This window comes from Hakea prostrata, chromosome 4, assembly GCF_041222555.1.
Source record: "Hakea prostrata isolate BN-2017 chromosome 4, UWA_Hpros_2, whole genome shotgun sequence".
NCBI classification, from domain to species: Eukaryota; Viridiplantae; Streptophyta; class Magnoliopsida; order Proteales; family Proteaceae; genus Hakea; species Hakea prostrata.
The window spans coordinates 56,324,785-56,342,166 of NC_142603.1; the positions used below are offsets into that span (position 1 = coordinate 56,324,785).

A 17,382-nucleotide genomic window follows, 5' to 3' on the forward strand; every position below is an offset into this window, starting at 1 on the left:
CCTGGGTGATTAATTATAGGAATCCCATTCAGATCAGGAATATTTAATGATTGACCATGTAATTAAGCCAGCATTGAAATATATAGAGAGAGAGAGAGAGACTCTGCCGTCTCAGGTGAATATATCTTAAAAGTCTCCGGATGGATGAGTGATGCGTCTACTTCAACGCCATCAAGGCCATACGACACATTACCGCCCTCTTCTGCGGCTGTGCCCTTCCCTTCCCTAAATTTTTTTTTCGTTGTTGAAACGTGGAAGGCATTTTCGGGGGACCCTTTGTCCCCAACCAAATTTGATATGGTTGAGTGTTGTTAGGTCACTTGGTCCGGCCCTTACTTTTGGGAGCCCAGGTCCCAAAAGGGAGGCAAAATGAAAAGAAAGCATCATCAAATAAATTAACTAAATTAAATTTTATTGGGCATCATCCAACGGCTGGGAGGACCTTGGGCCGCACGTCCTCATCCTCCCAACCGTCCGTTGGATGCGAGGTCTGTGGTTGAGAAGTTTTACTTTCTCCTAAAAACTCTTTCATAGGCTGCAGGCGTCAAAGAAGAATATTAAGTACCCATTCGTCTTCGTTTCAGTTTTCGTTTTGGATTCACAGACGAAACCCAAATAACAACACAACCCCCACGGCTGACGGCCCCACCCCCAAACCAAACCAAACCAAATCAAACTAAAGATATCTTCCTTCCAAAATATTCTTAGAGCTAAGTGTGGGCCATCATCGTGATGATTTTCTTTTTTTGGGGCAGAAAATCATCGTGACGATAATTTTTAGAGAAACGAGTTATCGCCGCAGAGTAGAGAAATCCATGTAATTGTCCCCCACCGCTTCTCTCTCCCTCTCCCCTTCCCTCTCGGAAGAACACATTCTCTTTCGATTCGAGTCTCTGTGTCCTTTTTTTCGGGTGGTTATTCGTTGGGTTCCCCATGTAAGGCTTGCGTGGCGGCTCTCCCATTCTTCTCTCTTTCTCCCTCTCTCTCTCTCACGCACTAACAAATTTCGCAGCAACGATCGATGGGGAAGGCTAAGGCTACACATTCTTCGTCTTCGTCGACTGACAGCAGCAAACACCCAACCCTCTCGTCAGCATCATCGTCGCCTCTCTACCACCACCACCACCACCTCCAAGCCAACACCGCCACCAACAGAAACTTGATCACTGATCTTCGCCTTGGACTAAATATTTCAGTTTCTAGCTCTATTCTCGACGCCCTCCTCGCCAATTCCAGGTACACTATTCAACTATGTATATTCTTAAACCTTACTTTCTTAATTTTCCTGTCTGTTTTCTTTCTTTCTTTCTTTTTCTCAATTGTTGATAGATTCTAAGGCCCAATTGCTTTCTTTCACTTTTCCTCTTGCGATCGAATATGTAGTAATATATTTACACTAGGATAAGTTCAAGCGTTAGAAAAATGAAAACAAAAATCCCCGGGGGTTGTGTTGAACTCTGATGATCCACATTCGAGAAGGCAATACCCTACCTTGAGATTTTTATTTCGGGATGCAGCCTATGCAGGGGAACGGGAAGAGGCCAAGAGGGAGGAAGGTAAGTGTTTCAGTCGTTATAATTAATATCGCCACTGAGGTGAGGTAGGTGTTTCAGTCATTATAATTAATATCACCACTGATCATTCCTTGTTGGAATGTTATCCCCCTGCCAGAACTCTGTTGCGTACAAGTACTCTTTCTTATTCTTCTTCTTCTTCTTCTTCTTCTTCGTCTTCTTTTTAATTTTTTTATTTGGTAGAAGTTGCGCGCATATAAGTACTCTTGTTAATTTGAATATCATCTTTCCGTACGTCTCTTTCTTTTTCTTTTTTTCTTTGGAAACATAAGGAAGCAAGCATCATCACATTGGCCACCGCTAAAGCCGCTCCTGAGGAGTTCCCTCGCAGAGAGAGAGAGCGGAAACCATCGGCAGATCAGACCCACCTTCTTCGTGAAGGTACATATGGATGGAGTTCCAATTGGCCGGAAGGTTGACCTTTTAGCTCACCATGATTACGACGGCCTAATCACCACTTTAGCCCAGATGTTCAGGACCTCCATTATGTGTAAGTTATACCAATTTGAATCAGCTAGCTAGCCAGCTGCCTTGAGCTGCAAGCTAGCATTTCATTTCTTTCTTCTTAATTTGTTTTTTTTTTTTTTTTGTGCCGTCTCTCTCTCTCTCTCTGTTACTGACCTTAATTGCCAATTTCCACCTAATCCCTTTCTACCCTTTCACAGACCCTGATATGGATAGATTGCATTCCGAGAGGAATGATCACAATGTATTGACTTATGAAGACAAGGAAGGGGACTGGATGATGGTTGGGGACGTTCCATGGGAGTAAGCCTGATAATTAATTCTATGATCACCTCCCCAAAATTGATTTAACTTTTATATATGATCGATCCTCATCTACTCATCTACTCATCTACTCTACTATATATGTGACATCTAAACAAATCTCCCACCTTTTTCTTTGTTCTCTCTTCCAGAATATTCCTGACCACCATGAGGAGACTCAAGATAGCCGGAGCCGGCAAGTGCTAATACCTAACCTATTACGTACAACTCGCGCATGAATGCCTCGACAATTTTTCCTGGATGATCTGATGACTGGTTGGGCGAGTCATTCTTGATGGATGGCGACACAAAACAACGGGTACTAGTTAGCACGGAAATTTGTTAAATTGCAGCTGTGCAGCCCACCATACCCAAGTGACACAGGCATAGCAAGCTAGGGATTTCATCGAAATACTTGTCTTTTTTTTTTTTCTGTTTGTAACGCCCTCTAGGTTACAGAGGTAATTAATTAGGTTAAGTACATTATGAACTTGTTAGCTAGAAACTCACATGACGACAATCGTTTTATGTATGTATGTATGTATGTATGTATGTGGAAAGAAAATGTATTTAAGATTTCTCACGAGTTAAATCCAGACAGACAAAGCAACGAGAAAGGTAGGTGGCCGGGTGTATGATATGAATTAAAGCTATACTTACATGGTGGGGGTGGCCTTATCTCTATCTCTCTCCGATCTTCACCCTTTTCTTTCTTTATTGAACCCATTATTAGCTCTCTTTTCTTTTGTGTGCTTTGTTTTGTTGAGGAGTCACGAGTGGGTGGAAGTGATTGGACGGAAAAAAAAGAGTGGGTGGAAGTGTGGTGGTCCTCTGTCTACTCTCTCTGATCTTGGCCTGTATCGGAAATTCAGAATAACAGCGGTGTTGCATTGAAACGAGACTTTCAGTCTTTGAGTAATGAATGAGGAGAAGCAGTGCCTAATTAAGGAAGCTAGCTACTCGATCAGGTGATGGAGTCTAATGTAGTTGCACGACTACTGTACGTGACCACTTAATTTCAATGTAAATTACGTACGTGGGCCTACTGCCTTGATCTAGCCTGCAAGTGCAACCACCCACCACCCCAAAACCCCCCAAAACTGTGAACTAGTAAGTGGGAATGAATACAAACAGAGATGCATATATGTAATTAATGGGCTTACTGTAAGTGGTCGTGGGTAATTAACGTTTGCCCGAATTATCTACATGAATGATACGATATATGCCAGTTTGTTTCTGTAAGTACCCGTCCGGTGCGAGACAAAGACGCAAAGAAAAGTTCATTGAATTTGAATTCCCTTTAGTATAGCAGCTTTAAATTTGCATTCACTTGGATAGTTGAACAGCCATGAGAGGGAAAAAGAAAAAAACTGGTGGCATTGGTAGACCATTTGAGAGAGAGAAAGAGACTGGTAGAAATTTAAAATAAAGGATGAGAAAGATTAACGTCATTCAAGCCGGTACTATATATAACCAAAATACTTATTATAGGGTAATTTTTATCTGGACTAGAGGTTTGACTTAAATCATTTTTAACCTAAAAAAGAAGTGGCATTCTACATTTGCCACCCCTGTGGTATCTAAAAAAACCAAACAAGGACAAACTAGACCAACATACCCTTATATCTAGACCAACATACGCTTATATCATTTCAATAGATAGATTTCGTCATGTAGGAGAACTTCGATTCGATGATAAAAATGACTTTTTTATTTTACATTCAAGTATTTGAGAATTTCAAATTTACCAAGTGAACCCCTTCAAGAACTCTAAGAATATGAATAGCCATATGAGAAAATGATGTGCATATCCTCTTCTATCATCAGTTGTGATTATCCTTCTACTCTGTTGAGCTCTTATTGTGCTTTTGATTGGATTTCAGGATCAAGTGTCGTCCTTGCTAACACCTAGCTACTCTATCAAAACTACAATTGTGCTCGTTCCCCAAAATACCATTTCTTGTTGAAACCTGATGTGCTTGGACTAGAATATGGTCAGACCAAACCGGTGTGACATGGTTGACCCTGGTGATATGCTCAATCAAAGAGCAGATTAGTCAAAGAAAGACATTGTTCTTCACTCCTAGATCCTTACAACTAACCCCCTACTAAACAAGGATGAGGATTTGCTGGCCAAATCCACAGGGACTCGAACACTCCAGCTTAAGACTTCGACTCCAACTCAATAGCCCTCACAAGGGGGAATGCCTTACATCCAACGATCACAAGAGAACCAGGTGCCGGTGGTCTACCCATCCACGTAAACAACCAATCTCTATATAAGCACGGTCGTTCGTGTAACAAGGCACACAACCTAACACACTAAGCATTCAGAACTCTACAACTATTCTTTCTCTAAAGTTGTGTGCATTCACTGACTTGCTCGTCAGAGGAGTTCCCCAGTCAGCCTGGATGGGAACATGGTTTTGTAGGTTAGTTCGGCTTGCACTAGCAAACAGGTTTTTGGTGGAACCTATGGGAAATCGATTAAGAAGCCATGGTGACATTGAGATTGGGACTTGAAGCTGGAAGCTAGCTCAATGACCAGGGAAACTAGACTACCTAGTAGGAGGACTTGCCACTGCCAGTGTTGCAAGAGCAAACTGCTCCCCCCCCCCCCCCCCCCTCTTGATCTGCTTCCAGGGCCATTTAGCTAATATGTAACAATGGATAAATTCAAGAATTTGCAGAGGCAGATCCTGCAGCTACAAGAATTGATGAGGATTTGGATCCACTAGCACGGTGTACCTCAAGACCCAAACCCGTACATCATCGAGCAACAAGTCCAGAGAAATCCACTTGGGGTACTCATTGCTGGAAGGCAAGAAGACAAAGTCATAACTCCGAGAAGACTGGCGACTCCCATTGGATCAGTCCCCTCGACTTTCCCAAAGAAGCCAGGGAGATCAGAAGGACAAGGCTGGTGATCTAGCCCACACAGCACACGAGGGAGTGTCTGTACAAGATTTGGACCCTCCCCTCAATGGAGCAAGGGATGACCTCCGGGAAGCAAAAGGTTAGTCACAGGAGGTGACCGATCACCGCTCTAGGACCAGGAGGGGATGGGTGATCATGAGGTGCATGGCACGGAAATTGCTTACGTGGACTGTCGTGCGAGAGCTAGATGAGAAATTAAAGAGGCTCAAGGACATTAAAGGATGACATCTATTCCTTGCTAAATATCGATCCATTAGTACAATCAATCTCAGAGGCTGACATGCCCAAGGGCAGAGAGATTTTGAATCTTAGTCTGGGTGCACAGCCCACAGAAAGCCAAGTACGGAAATCTAATCTGCTTCTCTATTTGACATCTTCTTCCCTTATTTTTCATATTTAGAAAAGGGTAATCTTTAGTGCCACCCCCTAAGGCTTCTCATAAAATTAGTGCCATCCCCTAAGGTTTCCAATTTATCAGGCAGACCCCCTATCACTAACACGGTTAGTCTTTAGTTAATTTTAATTTATAAATTTCCAATAGTACCCTAACATTCACTTACAATTTTGTTATGGGTAATTTTCATCTGGACCCACTAAGGTTTGGTCTAAGTCATTTTTAGTCCAAAAAAATTGGGACTTTGCATCTGTCTCCTCTATGCTATAGAAAAAGTCAATTTAAGGACAAATTATCACTTTTATGACCAATTTGTCATTTTTTTGGGGGGTTAATTTTCATTTGGACCCTCTAAGCTTTGGTCTATGTCATTTTAGTCCAAAACAACTGAGACTTTGCATATGCCTCCCCTATGCTATAGAAAAGTCAATCTAAGGACAAATTATCATTTTTATGACCAGTTTGCCGTTATTATTATTTTTTAATTTGAATTTTTTACATACACACCCCCACCTTCTGTTGATTTGTCAGGTGGTCTAGGGTTGTTTTATTGTCATTATGTGATGGTTGATATGAAATATATTAGTGAGTGTTTGTTTGATGCTTGTAATACTGTGCCAGCTTATTGTCCATTTCATTTAACTGGTGTGCATGGTGAACCTGGTTGTGGTCAACATCATTTTGCTTGGGAAACAATTTTGAATTTATCAATATTAATTGTACATTACCATGGGTTTTGATTGGAGATTTCAATTCCTATTTATAGTGGAAAAAATAGGATAGTGGAAGACTGACTGCTCCTAATGAGATATCTCCTTTTGCTAACATGGTAAGAACATGTGGTTTGATTGATATTAAAGGTCATGGTTCTTCATATACATGGTCTAATCAGTAGGTGGGTGCAAATCAAATTTGCATTAAGTTAGATTGTGCATTAGCTAGCTCTGCTCGGGTCTCAGGTTTTCATAATGTTGCAGTTTTTGTTCATGGACCAATTGGTTCAGATCATAGTCCTCTGGTACTTGATACTAATGGAGTAAAAACTTAATGGACAGTGACCATTCTGATTTGAGGCAATGTGGTTCGACCATCTCACTTGCAAAGATGTTGTGAGATCGGTTTGGCGTTAGGATATCCTTGAAAATCATTCAAGAATTATTAAGTAGGAGAAGCTATCTTCCTTTAGGGATGAATATAGAGTGTGGAACAAATCTGTGTTTGGGAATTTACAAGTACAAATTTAGTCAACTATGGATCAATACCTCGTTTGGAGTCATCCCCACTAAATAGGGCAACATTGGGGTACATTCAGTGTTTGAGAGGTATCTTAGAGGATTTTCTACCTAGAGAGGAGGTTCATTGGCGACAAAAGTCACGTATACAGTGGCTCTCACAAGGGGACATAAATACCCATTATTTTCATCTTTCTACCATGCAGCGGCGTCAACAAAATTGAGTTTTGGTTCTTAAAGATCAACGTGGATAGTGGACTACAAACCTGGATGGCCTTCACCACAGGGTTCTAGAATGGTAGTTTGGAGAGGCAATCCAAACCTTTTATTAGAAAAATTGAAAAAGGGATTGGAAATCATCGGAAAGTGGAGGTCAAAAGTGTGGGATATACCTAAATCGGGTTGAAGTAGTTTTCTAAGTAATGATATTATGGCCTTTTTTATTTTGAAAACAATGGTTTTTTTCAAGGATGCGTTGTAATTGATCCCCCCAAAGAAGTGATTGCAAAATTAGGGGTTTTTATGTAATTTGTTCATTCCATCTTTACCTATTCAAAATAAAGTTTTTGACATGTAACCCACTTAAGTTGCGCCAAAACTTTTGTTGGCTCCCTTAAGTAGGTTTTATCACGTGCAACTCATTCCTATATTACATGTAGCACACAACTAACAATCTCAGTTAGTCTCAGTTAAGTCCCCAAATGAAATGACCAATGTACCCTCCTAATATCAATTTATGAAACTACCTGTGTATCTTACATCCTATACACAACCTTAGGTGTGTGAAGGGATTCCCTCATCACCATCTTCTTCTAACTCCTTACCGAGAAACCAACCACAACCGCCAAAAACCATTATCACCCCAACCTTCCCCTTGTCGGTATTCACCCACCACCGTCCCCTTCCGGAAATCACCTACTTGCCGGAATAAAAGCAAAATAGAACTACAAATTGCACCAAGACATCGCCCAAAAAAAGAAGAGCAAAACAGAACTGTGTCCCACAATGCCAAAAATATCCATGCACCATCCACCACAGAAGCCCAAATAATTTAAAGATAGATGGTTTTTGGGATTCATCAAATGCAAGAACACACATAGAATAGTTAGAAACAACAAGAAACATAAGGGAACTAGATGGCAATTAGAACTCACAATTCATTAGAGATTTAACCCACTCTAAATGGGGATATGTACTCTCTACTCTCTCAAAGACAGTGGTGATAGCATCCAATAGCTGCTTCATTTGACATAGCATAAGTAATGTAGGAAAGGTGGGGGCGATGGCAATTTCTGATAGGGGATGGTGGTGGGTGATTTCTGGCAGGGGTCGGGAAAGTGGGGGCAATGGTGGTTTTCAACAAGGCATAAGAAGTCCCTTCACCCACCTAAGTCTTGGGTATGCGATGAGACACAATGATAGTTTAGTGAATTGATTTTATGAGTGTATTTTGGTCATTCATTTTGGTATTTTCACAATACTCCACTTACAACCAAACCATATAAAAGGAGAAAAGAATTCCTTTTGATTTGCTTTGGTTGCAAGAGGAATTTAAGGGAAGGGACCAAAAATTTAATTACTTAGAAAATGAACTTTTATAATCATTTGTAGTTATAACCTTTTGTAATTACATGACTAGCTCCTATTCATTCCATTTTTTATCATCAAATTTCAGATTACTTTACATACATTATCCTTTGATTATGATAAATAAATAAAAATACATATATGATATACTATTATAAATATAATATAAAATTTATTTAACTCATGTAAGCACGTAAGGTGATGATTACATAAATTTCTTTTTTTGTTTAAATTACGAAAGATCACTTCAACCCCAAGAGGTGGCTCAGTTGGCAAAAGACCAACTCTTTCACGTAGGAAGTCAGAGTTTGAATCCTTTCGGGGCGAGGGGTAAAGCCCTGCCTATATTAATTATTTAAAGTCTCCTTAGAGAATGTAGTCAAGGTGCACACAAATTAGCCCGGATGAACCTCAGATCCCAAAAGAACAAAAGAAGATCCCTTTTCCTTTTTTTATTTTTATTTATTATTTTTTTATGTAAAGGTAGAAGATCGATTTATATTGAAAATGGAAGAGAGAAAAAAGGTACAGTTATTTACAGTTCACGTTATAGTTCCTCAAATAATAAGACTATCCAACTTGTATGATATAGAGTCCAAATAAACTTGTATCTAGGAATACTAGTTACATCCCTTTCAATTTCAATGATAATTGAACTGGATCAATTGAGTACTTGAGCTGATGTTTGATTCTTTGCTGATGTAACTGCAAGAATGTCTGTCATTGAATTTGTTTCTCTTAAATAGTGAGTAATCTTCCATTCTGTGGTTTCAAGGTATAGTTTAAGCCCCCTCCAACTCTAAAACACGTACCACAATAGAGCCCTCTCCTGGACTTGGATGACGATATTTGCTTAATCACACTCCACCCAGATCCAACTCAATCCCATCTCCTTTGCACATTTCAATTCTCTTTTGCATCTAGCTCTCCTGTGATTTCTAGAAATGACCTCTTAGTAGAGCATAAACTAATGTTAGGTACCTTTGGTACAAATGTACAATACATTATGTTTGAATCCTATAGCAATTAACACGGCGGTTAAGTATTTTTAAATTTAAAACCTAAAAAGACCAAAATGCTACATACTTAGGTTGTTTAGTGACAAAAATAGTCCTTTCTACATATCCTATTTTCATTCTTATACCAACGATTCTAATGCCCAGCCAACCATGGCTTTTGATTCTCAAGCACTGCACTCCGACTCTTTGAAGTCACTCTCTCTCTCTCAACTCTGAAAACTTCAGACCATGAGTATAGCACTTTGTCTCTTCCGCTTCCATTGACGCTATCCAGCGACCAACATTGTCCATCGAAATTCACACTGAAGAGATGTTAGCAAACGAGGTTCTCTTCTTCTCTCTTCTCTACCCTCCTTAGTCTCTCGTGTTTCAAATGTTCTTGCTTTCACAATGGAAACCAGAAGCTAAAGTAAGTCTCTCTCTCACACACTCGCTCTCAACAATCTCTATTCACATTGAGTCTCCGGTGACTTTCCATAAGGCATCGATCACATTTGATGCTCCAGATTTGGGGGTTCTCTGTTTGGTTTGACAAAGATGGGAAGAGAATGAAGAGTTATTCTTGTGAAGGATTATCATGTCATGTACTCATCTTTCTCCAATTGTTCCTCCAATCTTCTCTGCAATGAGGATGTTGCATATTTGACGGAGACTCGCCGGGATATATATTTCAAGCCTTCCTTGACTACCGACATCGATGTCTCGATGGCCAACTCCCTCAGTGAAAAAGGATAGTATGTGCCTGGATTGGATTATCCCAGTAGGTTTTGATCTCAAGAACTCAACGCTTCCGCTTGACGAGAAGTGAGGCTTTTAGTGTTGGAATATGATTCAGAAATTGCAATGGGAATAAACAGATTTTGAAGAGGGCAACAGATTGTTCAGCAGTCACTAGGTTGATCCACTATTTTAGTAATAGTTAGTTAGTCATTTGCTTATGATTGGAGTCTGTTAGTTAGTGGAGTTGTGATAGGAAACGTGGTGTGTGCATGCTCTATTTTAACGAGCAGTTTCTTTTGTTAGTGTAGCAACAAGTTTTCAAAGTTGCCTAGGAGTAGTAGGCTATAGGATGGTTAGGGACTTGACTTCTCAGTGGAGAGGTCATTGGTTCAACTCTTACCGGCGGCATATGTAATATCCCTATCCCTATATATAGAAAACGCATTTGTACAAGAAAAAACAAGTTTTCAAAGTATTGTATGCTCTATTTTTTCTGCTCTTGTTCCTTCAAAAAGTTGCAGTCTCTTTTGGTCCTCTATTATGTGTCTTCTTGCTGTGATTTGAATAGCATAGATTACATAATTTCTCCAACATTTAGTTGCAAAGATGTGAATCATAGATTGCAGTTACTTGAACATCAATAATGATTTAGATTGGTCGAGAGTTTTCCGGCACCGGTGAAAAACTTTCGTTGTAAGTGTTATTAAGGCTGAATTCATCTAACGTGGCCTTAGGCGCTCATTGCCGTTAAATGGTTTGATTTTACATCCATTCACAATTCTAATTGAAATTAATAAACCAAGAAAAGGAACTTTTTGGTAATATCAAGAAAAGAAAAAAAAGGAACTTGGGTTTTTATTCATTCTCTTCTAAGTTGAAAATAACCGAGTTTTACTATGTGTTCTCAGATTCTCTCCAGCATCTTTTTCTGTATCCTATGATTCCTATCTATCTCAGCAAACATGTCATTCTGCCATGTTAGCAAACATCAAGATGGTAAAAGTGGAAACAATGGAATTATTTTTTTTTTTTTAATAGAACCTAATGGTCGTGGGAAAACAAAACTTTTGTTGTAAGTGTTATTAATGAGATCATGTTGGTTGTGTGCAAGTGCATGTGTTCTACCGTTCCTACCCATTGATGGCTTCTCTCCCTCAATTACATCAATTGATTCTTCTCTTTCCGTCGATTGCCCATAGGTTTGTCATTGTCACCCTCATTAGGTATTAGTATAATTGATATAAGAATGAAAATCTGATATGTATGGGGTTATTTTGGTCGTTATACAATCGGAAGGGTATTTAGTCTTTAAAAAACTTTATTAAATGATTTAGATGTAATTTTTTTACAAAGATTATCTAACATTAGTGTATGCTCAAAATACTTGTGTGTGTGTGTTTTTTTTTTTTTCTTTTTTCCAATTAGAAACTATAGTGAGAGAAACCTTTATCACGACTTTCCTTTCCCGTATCCCCTACCCCTACTGCCAACCAAACATATTCTTGTATGGTGGCGACGTGAGCTGGACACTCTTTGGGCCTCTTGGTGGATCATGAGTTCTGTGGCGGACAAGGCATTGACTGGCTACCTCAGGACGACACGATAGTCGAAGCCGCCCAGAGCTAAGGGATCGCCATCAACGTTACCTGGACTCTTAACAAAACAGAAAAAGATGAACGCTTTCTGATCCAGACATCACACGTGGTCATCTGTAATTAGACTTGAAAAACAGGACCTAAAGTTAACTCAGGGGGCCGGGGGTAACAGACTAACAGCTATCTTATCTGTATCGATGTATCGATGTCGGTCGGTCGGTGGTCAAGCTGCCTCGTTAACAGTGATTTTATGTTTTCCCTGTCGACCTCATTGGTTCTCATTATCGTCGATGTTCGAACTTCGAAGTCGAACTTTCTTTTTTTTTTTTTTTTTGGTGTGAGTCGATGTTCGATGTTCCTGAAGTTAAGGCAAAAGAACTTTGCTAACGCGCGTCACTGAACTTCGAAGACCTTTTTTAAAGTAACCGTGGTTTTAATAAAGTTTCTCTTACCACAAAAAAAAAAAAAAGGCAAAGAGCGTAACGAGGAGGAATAGATCCGACTTTATTAAAATCCATTGCGTTACCGTTACTTACGGTTACGGTGGCTGTTACGACTTACGAGCACTTTCTGAGCTGTCTTGGGTTCGTAAATCGATGAACCAGAGAGAGGAAGAGAGCTGGGCCCAATGCTTATCTGCAACGCGAGCGAGCAATCCTGTCCTAATTCCTAGCATATAAGGGTCCGTCGGGAACCCGCTTTCATTGTCTGCTTCAACTTCGCTTACTACTAGAGAAAGAAACCTCTCTCGATCAGCTCTCTCTCTCTCTCTCTTGAATCTAATCGATCAGTAGGATCCCCAGAGGAAGAAGAAAAAACGCAGAATACAAAAATGGCTGACGAGAAGACTGCAACCTTCATCGATATCCTTTTGGCTATAATCCTTCCACCTCTGGGAGTTTTTCTCAAGTTCGGATGCGAGGTCAGTTAAAAACAACTCTCATCTTTTTTTTTCAGGCGTTTTCCGTTTTTCATACCTGGAAGGCTGGAACGGCGTTTTATTTTTGTATTTCTCTTCCTAAATATCCAAAGTCGACTTAGCTAGCTGCTAGCTACTCGTTTTCAAAATTTCTTTCTTCTTTTCCTGTATTTCTGTTAGATCGATATGGTGCCATGTTTTTTGTTCATCTACTTGAATAAGACTCTTTGCCTCGATCTTCTCTCTGGGGCGCGCGGCTGTGCCCTTGATTGAGGAGACGGCTCAGACGAGGTATCAAAATCAAGGAAGGGGAATTTGGCTGTGCTTGTTGATATTTCATATTAATTAGTACAATTAATTGATTTGAGAGGACGACAAGAATGAATTATATGTTTCGGATTTGGTGATTTACTGATGTTCCTGCTGCTGCTGCTGGTGCAGGTGGAGTTCTGGATCTGTTTAGTGCTAACGTTTTTCGGGTACCTCCCTGGGATCGTATACGCTGTTTACGCCATCACAAAGTAGTACTAAAGGTGAATATTATTTACTTGCTTAATTGCTTAAATCCTAATGCATTCTCTCTCTCTCTCTCTCAAAGGGTGTGAAACTGTACCGAACCGATAGGGTCTAGGTCGGTTTTTTTTACTGAACTCGTTTTTAAAGAGATTGAAATGAATATTTTACTACAGATGAGAATAGCGCTAGTTTTACCATTGGACCACCTATGAGCGAGGTATCAATCGATTCGGTTTCAGTATGTACCAAATTTGGAAAATGCAATTCAAAACTGTACCGAATTTATACGGTATAGTATGGTTTCCATACTTGTAAAAACAGTAAGAAATCGGTATGCAAAAGTAGTTTAAATATATTTGTTATAAGCACAATTTAAATGCTATAAGTACAATCGTGGTTGGATGGTAAAGATAGCACCTTTAGACGGTCTAACCTGGGTTCCTTTGAAGGTGCTATTTTTAGCATCCAAACACGGTTGCACTAATAACCGTGTATCGATTGACACCCTTGTCACATACACACAGACGTATTTGTACCATGCATGGTTTTCTTCTCAATCTATCCCGTCCACCTACCCCCAGCCTATAGCTCGCTATCTCATCCCCCGCAAACAAGGAAGAGGATGGATACTGAATGATATTTATCCCCACCTCCCTCCCTTATCACTGACTATGTTTCTCTCTCTCTCTCTCTTTTTGACCAGTTGGAGATATATTGGGAACAAGGTCATCTGGTTTTCGTTTGCTGATGACCTGTTAGTTTCATGAATGGAATTAGAGTGATGGTCGTTGATGTCTTTGCTTGAGTGATGGTGGTTGTTGATGTCTTTGAGAAGCATTTTGCTGGACTGTGATCACCAAGTGTGATTGTGTACGTATATGTTGTGTCCGTAGCTGAATTGATTCTGTAATTAGATTTTTACCGTCTTTGTGAACATGATGGCCGATGACGATGTTTTAGTGGTTTTCACTCAGTACTCCAGCTGATCAGAGCGTTTAATTAACTCATTTTCCATACAAGAGCAGTGATGCTCACATGATTTAATGCATTCCTTGCCTTTATCAAGTATCTTATGGCTAATTTATTTCGTCCAAAAAACTACAAAGAAGAAGACATTTTACAAGAATTTAAGGCCAACATGCACCAGCCCAATAAGGATAGATCAGGACACGCCTGGGTTGGCTGAACCTAATTGGGGTGGGCCTGGGCTTGGGCTTGGGCTGAGGTTACAAAACCTGATTTAGGTTACACAATTTAAAACAAATAAATTAAGCAAAGGATTTCTGATAGGCGCAGTCCAAGTTAGGATCAATATCGACGTTGAAGAGGCTAGAGTAACGTTGGAAATAGCCAATGCGGTCATTGACACGTGCATCGTTGGGCCTACCGCACTCAAGTCCACCATTGATGATGTTAGTAACTAGGCCAAAGCCGAGCGTACGATTGGCATCTAAGTCAGCGGCGGTTAAGACATAACGGCCGACCATGACGTCATGACAAGAGGGCTTGGGTGGCTGGGTGGTCATCCAGAACCAGAGAGCCGTCTTGAAAGCCGTCAGGGAGTTGTTGGATACAATGTCTGGGTTCCCTAGACCGTCGAAGCGTAAGGCCTTCCCCGCCGGTCCATAGTTGTAATTCCTTGCATTGCGCGCATGCAGGCGAAGCGTATGTGACGAGAGACGAGATGGTCAGCTCATTGATGAAATTCCTTAATTATGGTATATATATTAATTGGATTGAGATCTTCTCCACCCAACCTGCCCGGCTCCCATAGATCTCTCCATTCTCACAAGGGTTTGAAGGGGGGCAGGTCCGGTCCTATGTTAGGCCTTGACTAAGAGTAGGAGGATGGAGGCATGGTCAGATTGGGTGAAAAGGATCTCCAATTCCAAAGAGAATATTAATTATTAATTATTGTTAGTTAGTTAGTTAGTTAGTTGGTAACTAGTTTGGAATAGCGTACGTACCAGGAGAGCTGAATGGGTCCTCGGCCTTTGTAAGATTTGCCGGGATGGCAAGGCCATTCCTTGTTGGTGGAGTCACAATAATCGCTTTGTGGGCTCACTTCCTCCTTAAAGCACAAGCCCCACGCATATGGCCCATCAGGTGCCGTAGCCCATCCTCCTGCTTGCACAAATTACCCAGAAACACGAGGAAGAAGTAGAAGAAGAAGATAATGAATGATCGACAATTAATGGATCCACGCATGCAAATGCGAAACGCAAAATGCAATCACGTAGCTAGGCGCGCGTACCTGTGGTCTCATGTGAGATTTGAGCGAGAAAAGCAGCGATCTCGCGCTTCCGAGTAGATAAACGGCCAGTGTTGCCAAAGGCAGGGAAGCAGGCGGTGGCTTGGATAAAAGAATGGTAAGTGTAGAAATCCTTGGCAGGGCACGCATTGTCATCCTTGTGGAGGAAGATGCCCTTATTGAACATCTCTTCCGTAACCAGAGAAGAAACCCCATACCCAAAGCCTTGTCCTGCTTCCGTCATCGTCACTGCCATTAATAATAGGAACGGCAAAGAGAACAAAACCGAAGAAGAAGAAGAAGAAGAAGAAGAGCCCATGGAGGAGATTCTGATCGATCGAGCAGGGAGATTTCCCATGTTACTCTCCCATCTCTTTTAAGTATCTATTTATACCGATCTACAGATGCACGTGTTCGTTTATCTTGGCTACAATTCGTCTTCTCTTCCTGGTGAGGTGATCATGGCCGACTAGCTAGCTACCTCTGATCCAAAGATATAAATTAAATATGAACGAGCAGCACTCGAACACACCCAAGTGAAGTGCTGCGCTGGTCAGTGATACCCGTTAATGGCTGAATGCGACCTGCATGAATTGTGGTCGAAACCACGCGATGCACAATGGCATATGACGTGTACCATAGAAACGGAACCTTCCTCTGCATTTCCACTACATTTTGTATTCCGATAAAATGAGTGGAAATGTCGACACCCAGCACCATTCTAATTCAATTCTTTTCCATAATCTAGTCATTCATCACATTTATCTTTATCTTACTGCCTTTTTGGTTGCTTATCTCATGATGATACAATCTTTCTTGCGATTTTTCCTCTATTTTTTTTTTTGGGGTAAAGTACTAATTTATTAATACCATCTTGTAACACCTGGAGGGCAAAATACCCAACTACCAGAGAGTGGAATGAGGTCAAATAGTTATATATAGACCAAACCCTCCAAACTAGGGAGTCTGTTATACAGTTAGACACCCTTGGAACATGATTAAAAACACAAATATGTTTTCTTGAGTAACTGCTTCTTCATTATCCCTCATCTTTACCAAATAAAAAGAGGGGAATTATCCCTCATCCAAAACATTGCTAAAAGTTGAAAAGTGATAACCACCTTAGTTAATCTCACATGTTGAAGGAAGTTATAATTTATAACCAACCCAACCCCAACATCTCCCATTTTTTGAATTTGAATTCAAAAATTGAACAACCATTTGACCTTGGGAATCTGCCACATCAACATTGTAACACCCCACCCAGTATGTTTAAACCTTACCTTAACTTCCTACAAAGTCACACACAAGCATATCATGATAAATATCAATTTAAAATAATTTATATCACCAATAAAATTTAAAATAGTAATACTTAATAATACAAAACATGGTTAGTTATTCCTCACTTTTCAATTCGATTCCATTCTCCAAAGTCCCAAATTTCACTCTCACAAGTCGGTGATTATAATCAAAATAAACCTAATCAAATAAGGGAATTAATAAATATAAATTAGAAGTCAATTGAGTTTCAAAAGGTATCCCAAAATCATCCCACAAAAACCCAATCTAACAACTAGTTTCAAACCTGCCGTTCTCTACCTAGTTCGGCAAAAAGTCAATATTTCGCCATCGAATCGAAACGAAACTTTGGGAAAATCTAATTGGCAGCAATAGGGTCCTTAAGGGTATCATCAATTTGACTCAATTTGTTCTAAATCAAAAAGGCCCAATTTTGGCTCTCTAAATCGCCTATGAGCGTTTCTAAGAGTCAAAACGCGAAATCTTTTGCAACGATTTACACCAACAACTCATGTACTAAAGGGAAGCATTAATACAATTATTTAAGAGCATTCAAAATACCTAACAT

The 17,382-nt window shown here is 40.2% G+C and overlaps 3 protein-coding genes across 3 annotated transcripts; 2 read left to right on the plus strand and 1 right to left on the minus strand.

Annotated features, from left to right (window-relative positions):
- The first annotated feature begins 667 nt into the window (after window positions 1–667).
- On the plus strand, window positions 668–3,429 carry LOC149019776 (auxin-responsive protein IAA4-like). The gene is made up of 4 exons (XM_089151096.1): window positions 668–1,236; window positions 1,847–2,064; window positions 2,240–2,342; window positions 2,495–3,429. Exons 1-4 carry the CDS (start codon window positions 1,022–1,024, stop codon window positions 2,547–2,549), a joined length of 591 nt encoding a protein of 196 aa, XP_089007222.1. The 5' UTR covers window positions 668–1,021; the 3' UTR covers window positions 2,550–3,429.
- Window positions 3,430–12,437: 9,008 nt separating this feature from the next.
- On the plus strand, window positions 12,438–14,329 carry LOC149019777 (hydrophobic protein RCI2B). Its single transcript, XM_089153764.1, has 3 exons — window positions 12,438–12,748; window positions 13,187–13,278; window positions 13,965–14,329. Exons 1-2 carry the CDS (start codon window positions 12,659–12,661, stop codon window positions 13,268–13,270), a joined length of 174 nt encoding a protein of 57 aa, XP_089009890.1. The 5' UTR covers window positions 12,438–12,658; the 3' UTR covers window positions 13,271–13,278; window positions 13,965–14,329.
- Window positions 14,143–16,147, minus strand: LOC149019778 (chitinase 10-like). The gene is made up of 3 exons (XM_089153763.1): window positions 15,516–16,147; window positions 15,229–15,385; window positions 14,143–14,899 (listed from the first exon to the last, which is right to left on the minus strand). Exons 1-3 carry the CDS (start codon window positions 15,868–15,870, stop codon window positions 14,530–14,532), a joined length of 882 nt encoding a protein of 293 aa, XP_089009889.1. The 5' UTR covers window positions 15,871–16,147; the 3' UTR covers window positions 14,143–14,529.
- Between the last annotated feature and the right edge of the window lie 1,235 nt (window positions 16,148–17,382).

Excerpts from the sequence above, each read along its gene's own strand:
- LOC149019776 (XM_089151096.1), top strand. The coding sequence starts at position 1,022 with ATGGGGAAGGCTAAGGCTACACATTCTTCGTCTTCGTCGACTGACAGC. Across the intron at positions 2,065-2,239 it reads GTTCAGGACCTCCATTATGT|ACCCTGATATGGATAGATTG; the intron begins GTAAGTTATACC and ends ACCCTTTCACAG. Across the intron at positions 2,343-2,494 it reads GTTGGGGACGTTCCATGGGA|AATATTCCTGACCACCATGA; the intron begins GTAAGCCTGATA and ends TCTCTCTTCCAG.
- LOC149019777 (XM_089153764.1), top strand. The coding sequence starts at position 12,659 with ATGGCTGACGAGAAGACTGCAACCTTCATCGATATCCTTTTGGCTATA. Across the intron at positions 12,749-13,186 it reads TTCTCAAGTTCGGATGCGAG|GTGGAGTTCTGGATCTGTTT; the intron begins GTCAGTTAAAAA and ends CTGCTGGTGCAG.
- LOC149019778 (XM_089153763.1), bottom strand. The coding sequence starts at position 15,870 with ATGGGAAATCTCCCTGCTCGATCGATCAGAATCTCCTCCATGGGCTCT. Across the intron at positions 15,386-15,515 it reads AATCTCACATGAGACCACAG|GAGGATGGGCTACGGCACCT; the intron begins GTACGCGCGCCT and ends TTGTGCAAGCAG. Across the intron at positions 14,900-15,228 it reads GGACCCATTCAGCTCTCCTG|GAATTACAACTATGGACCGG; the intron begins GTACGTACGCTA and ends GCGCAATGCAAG.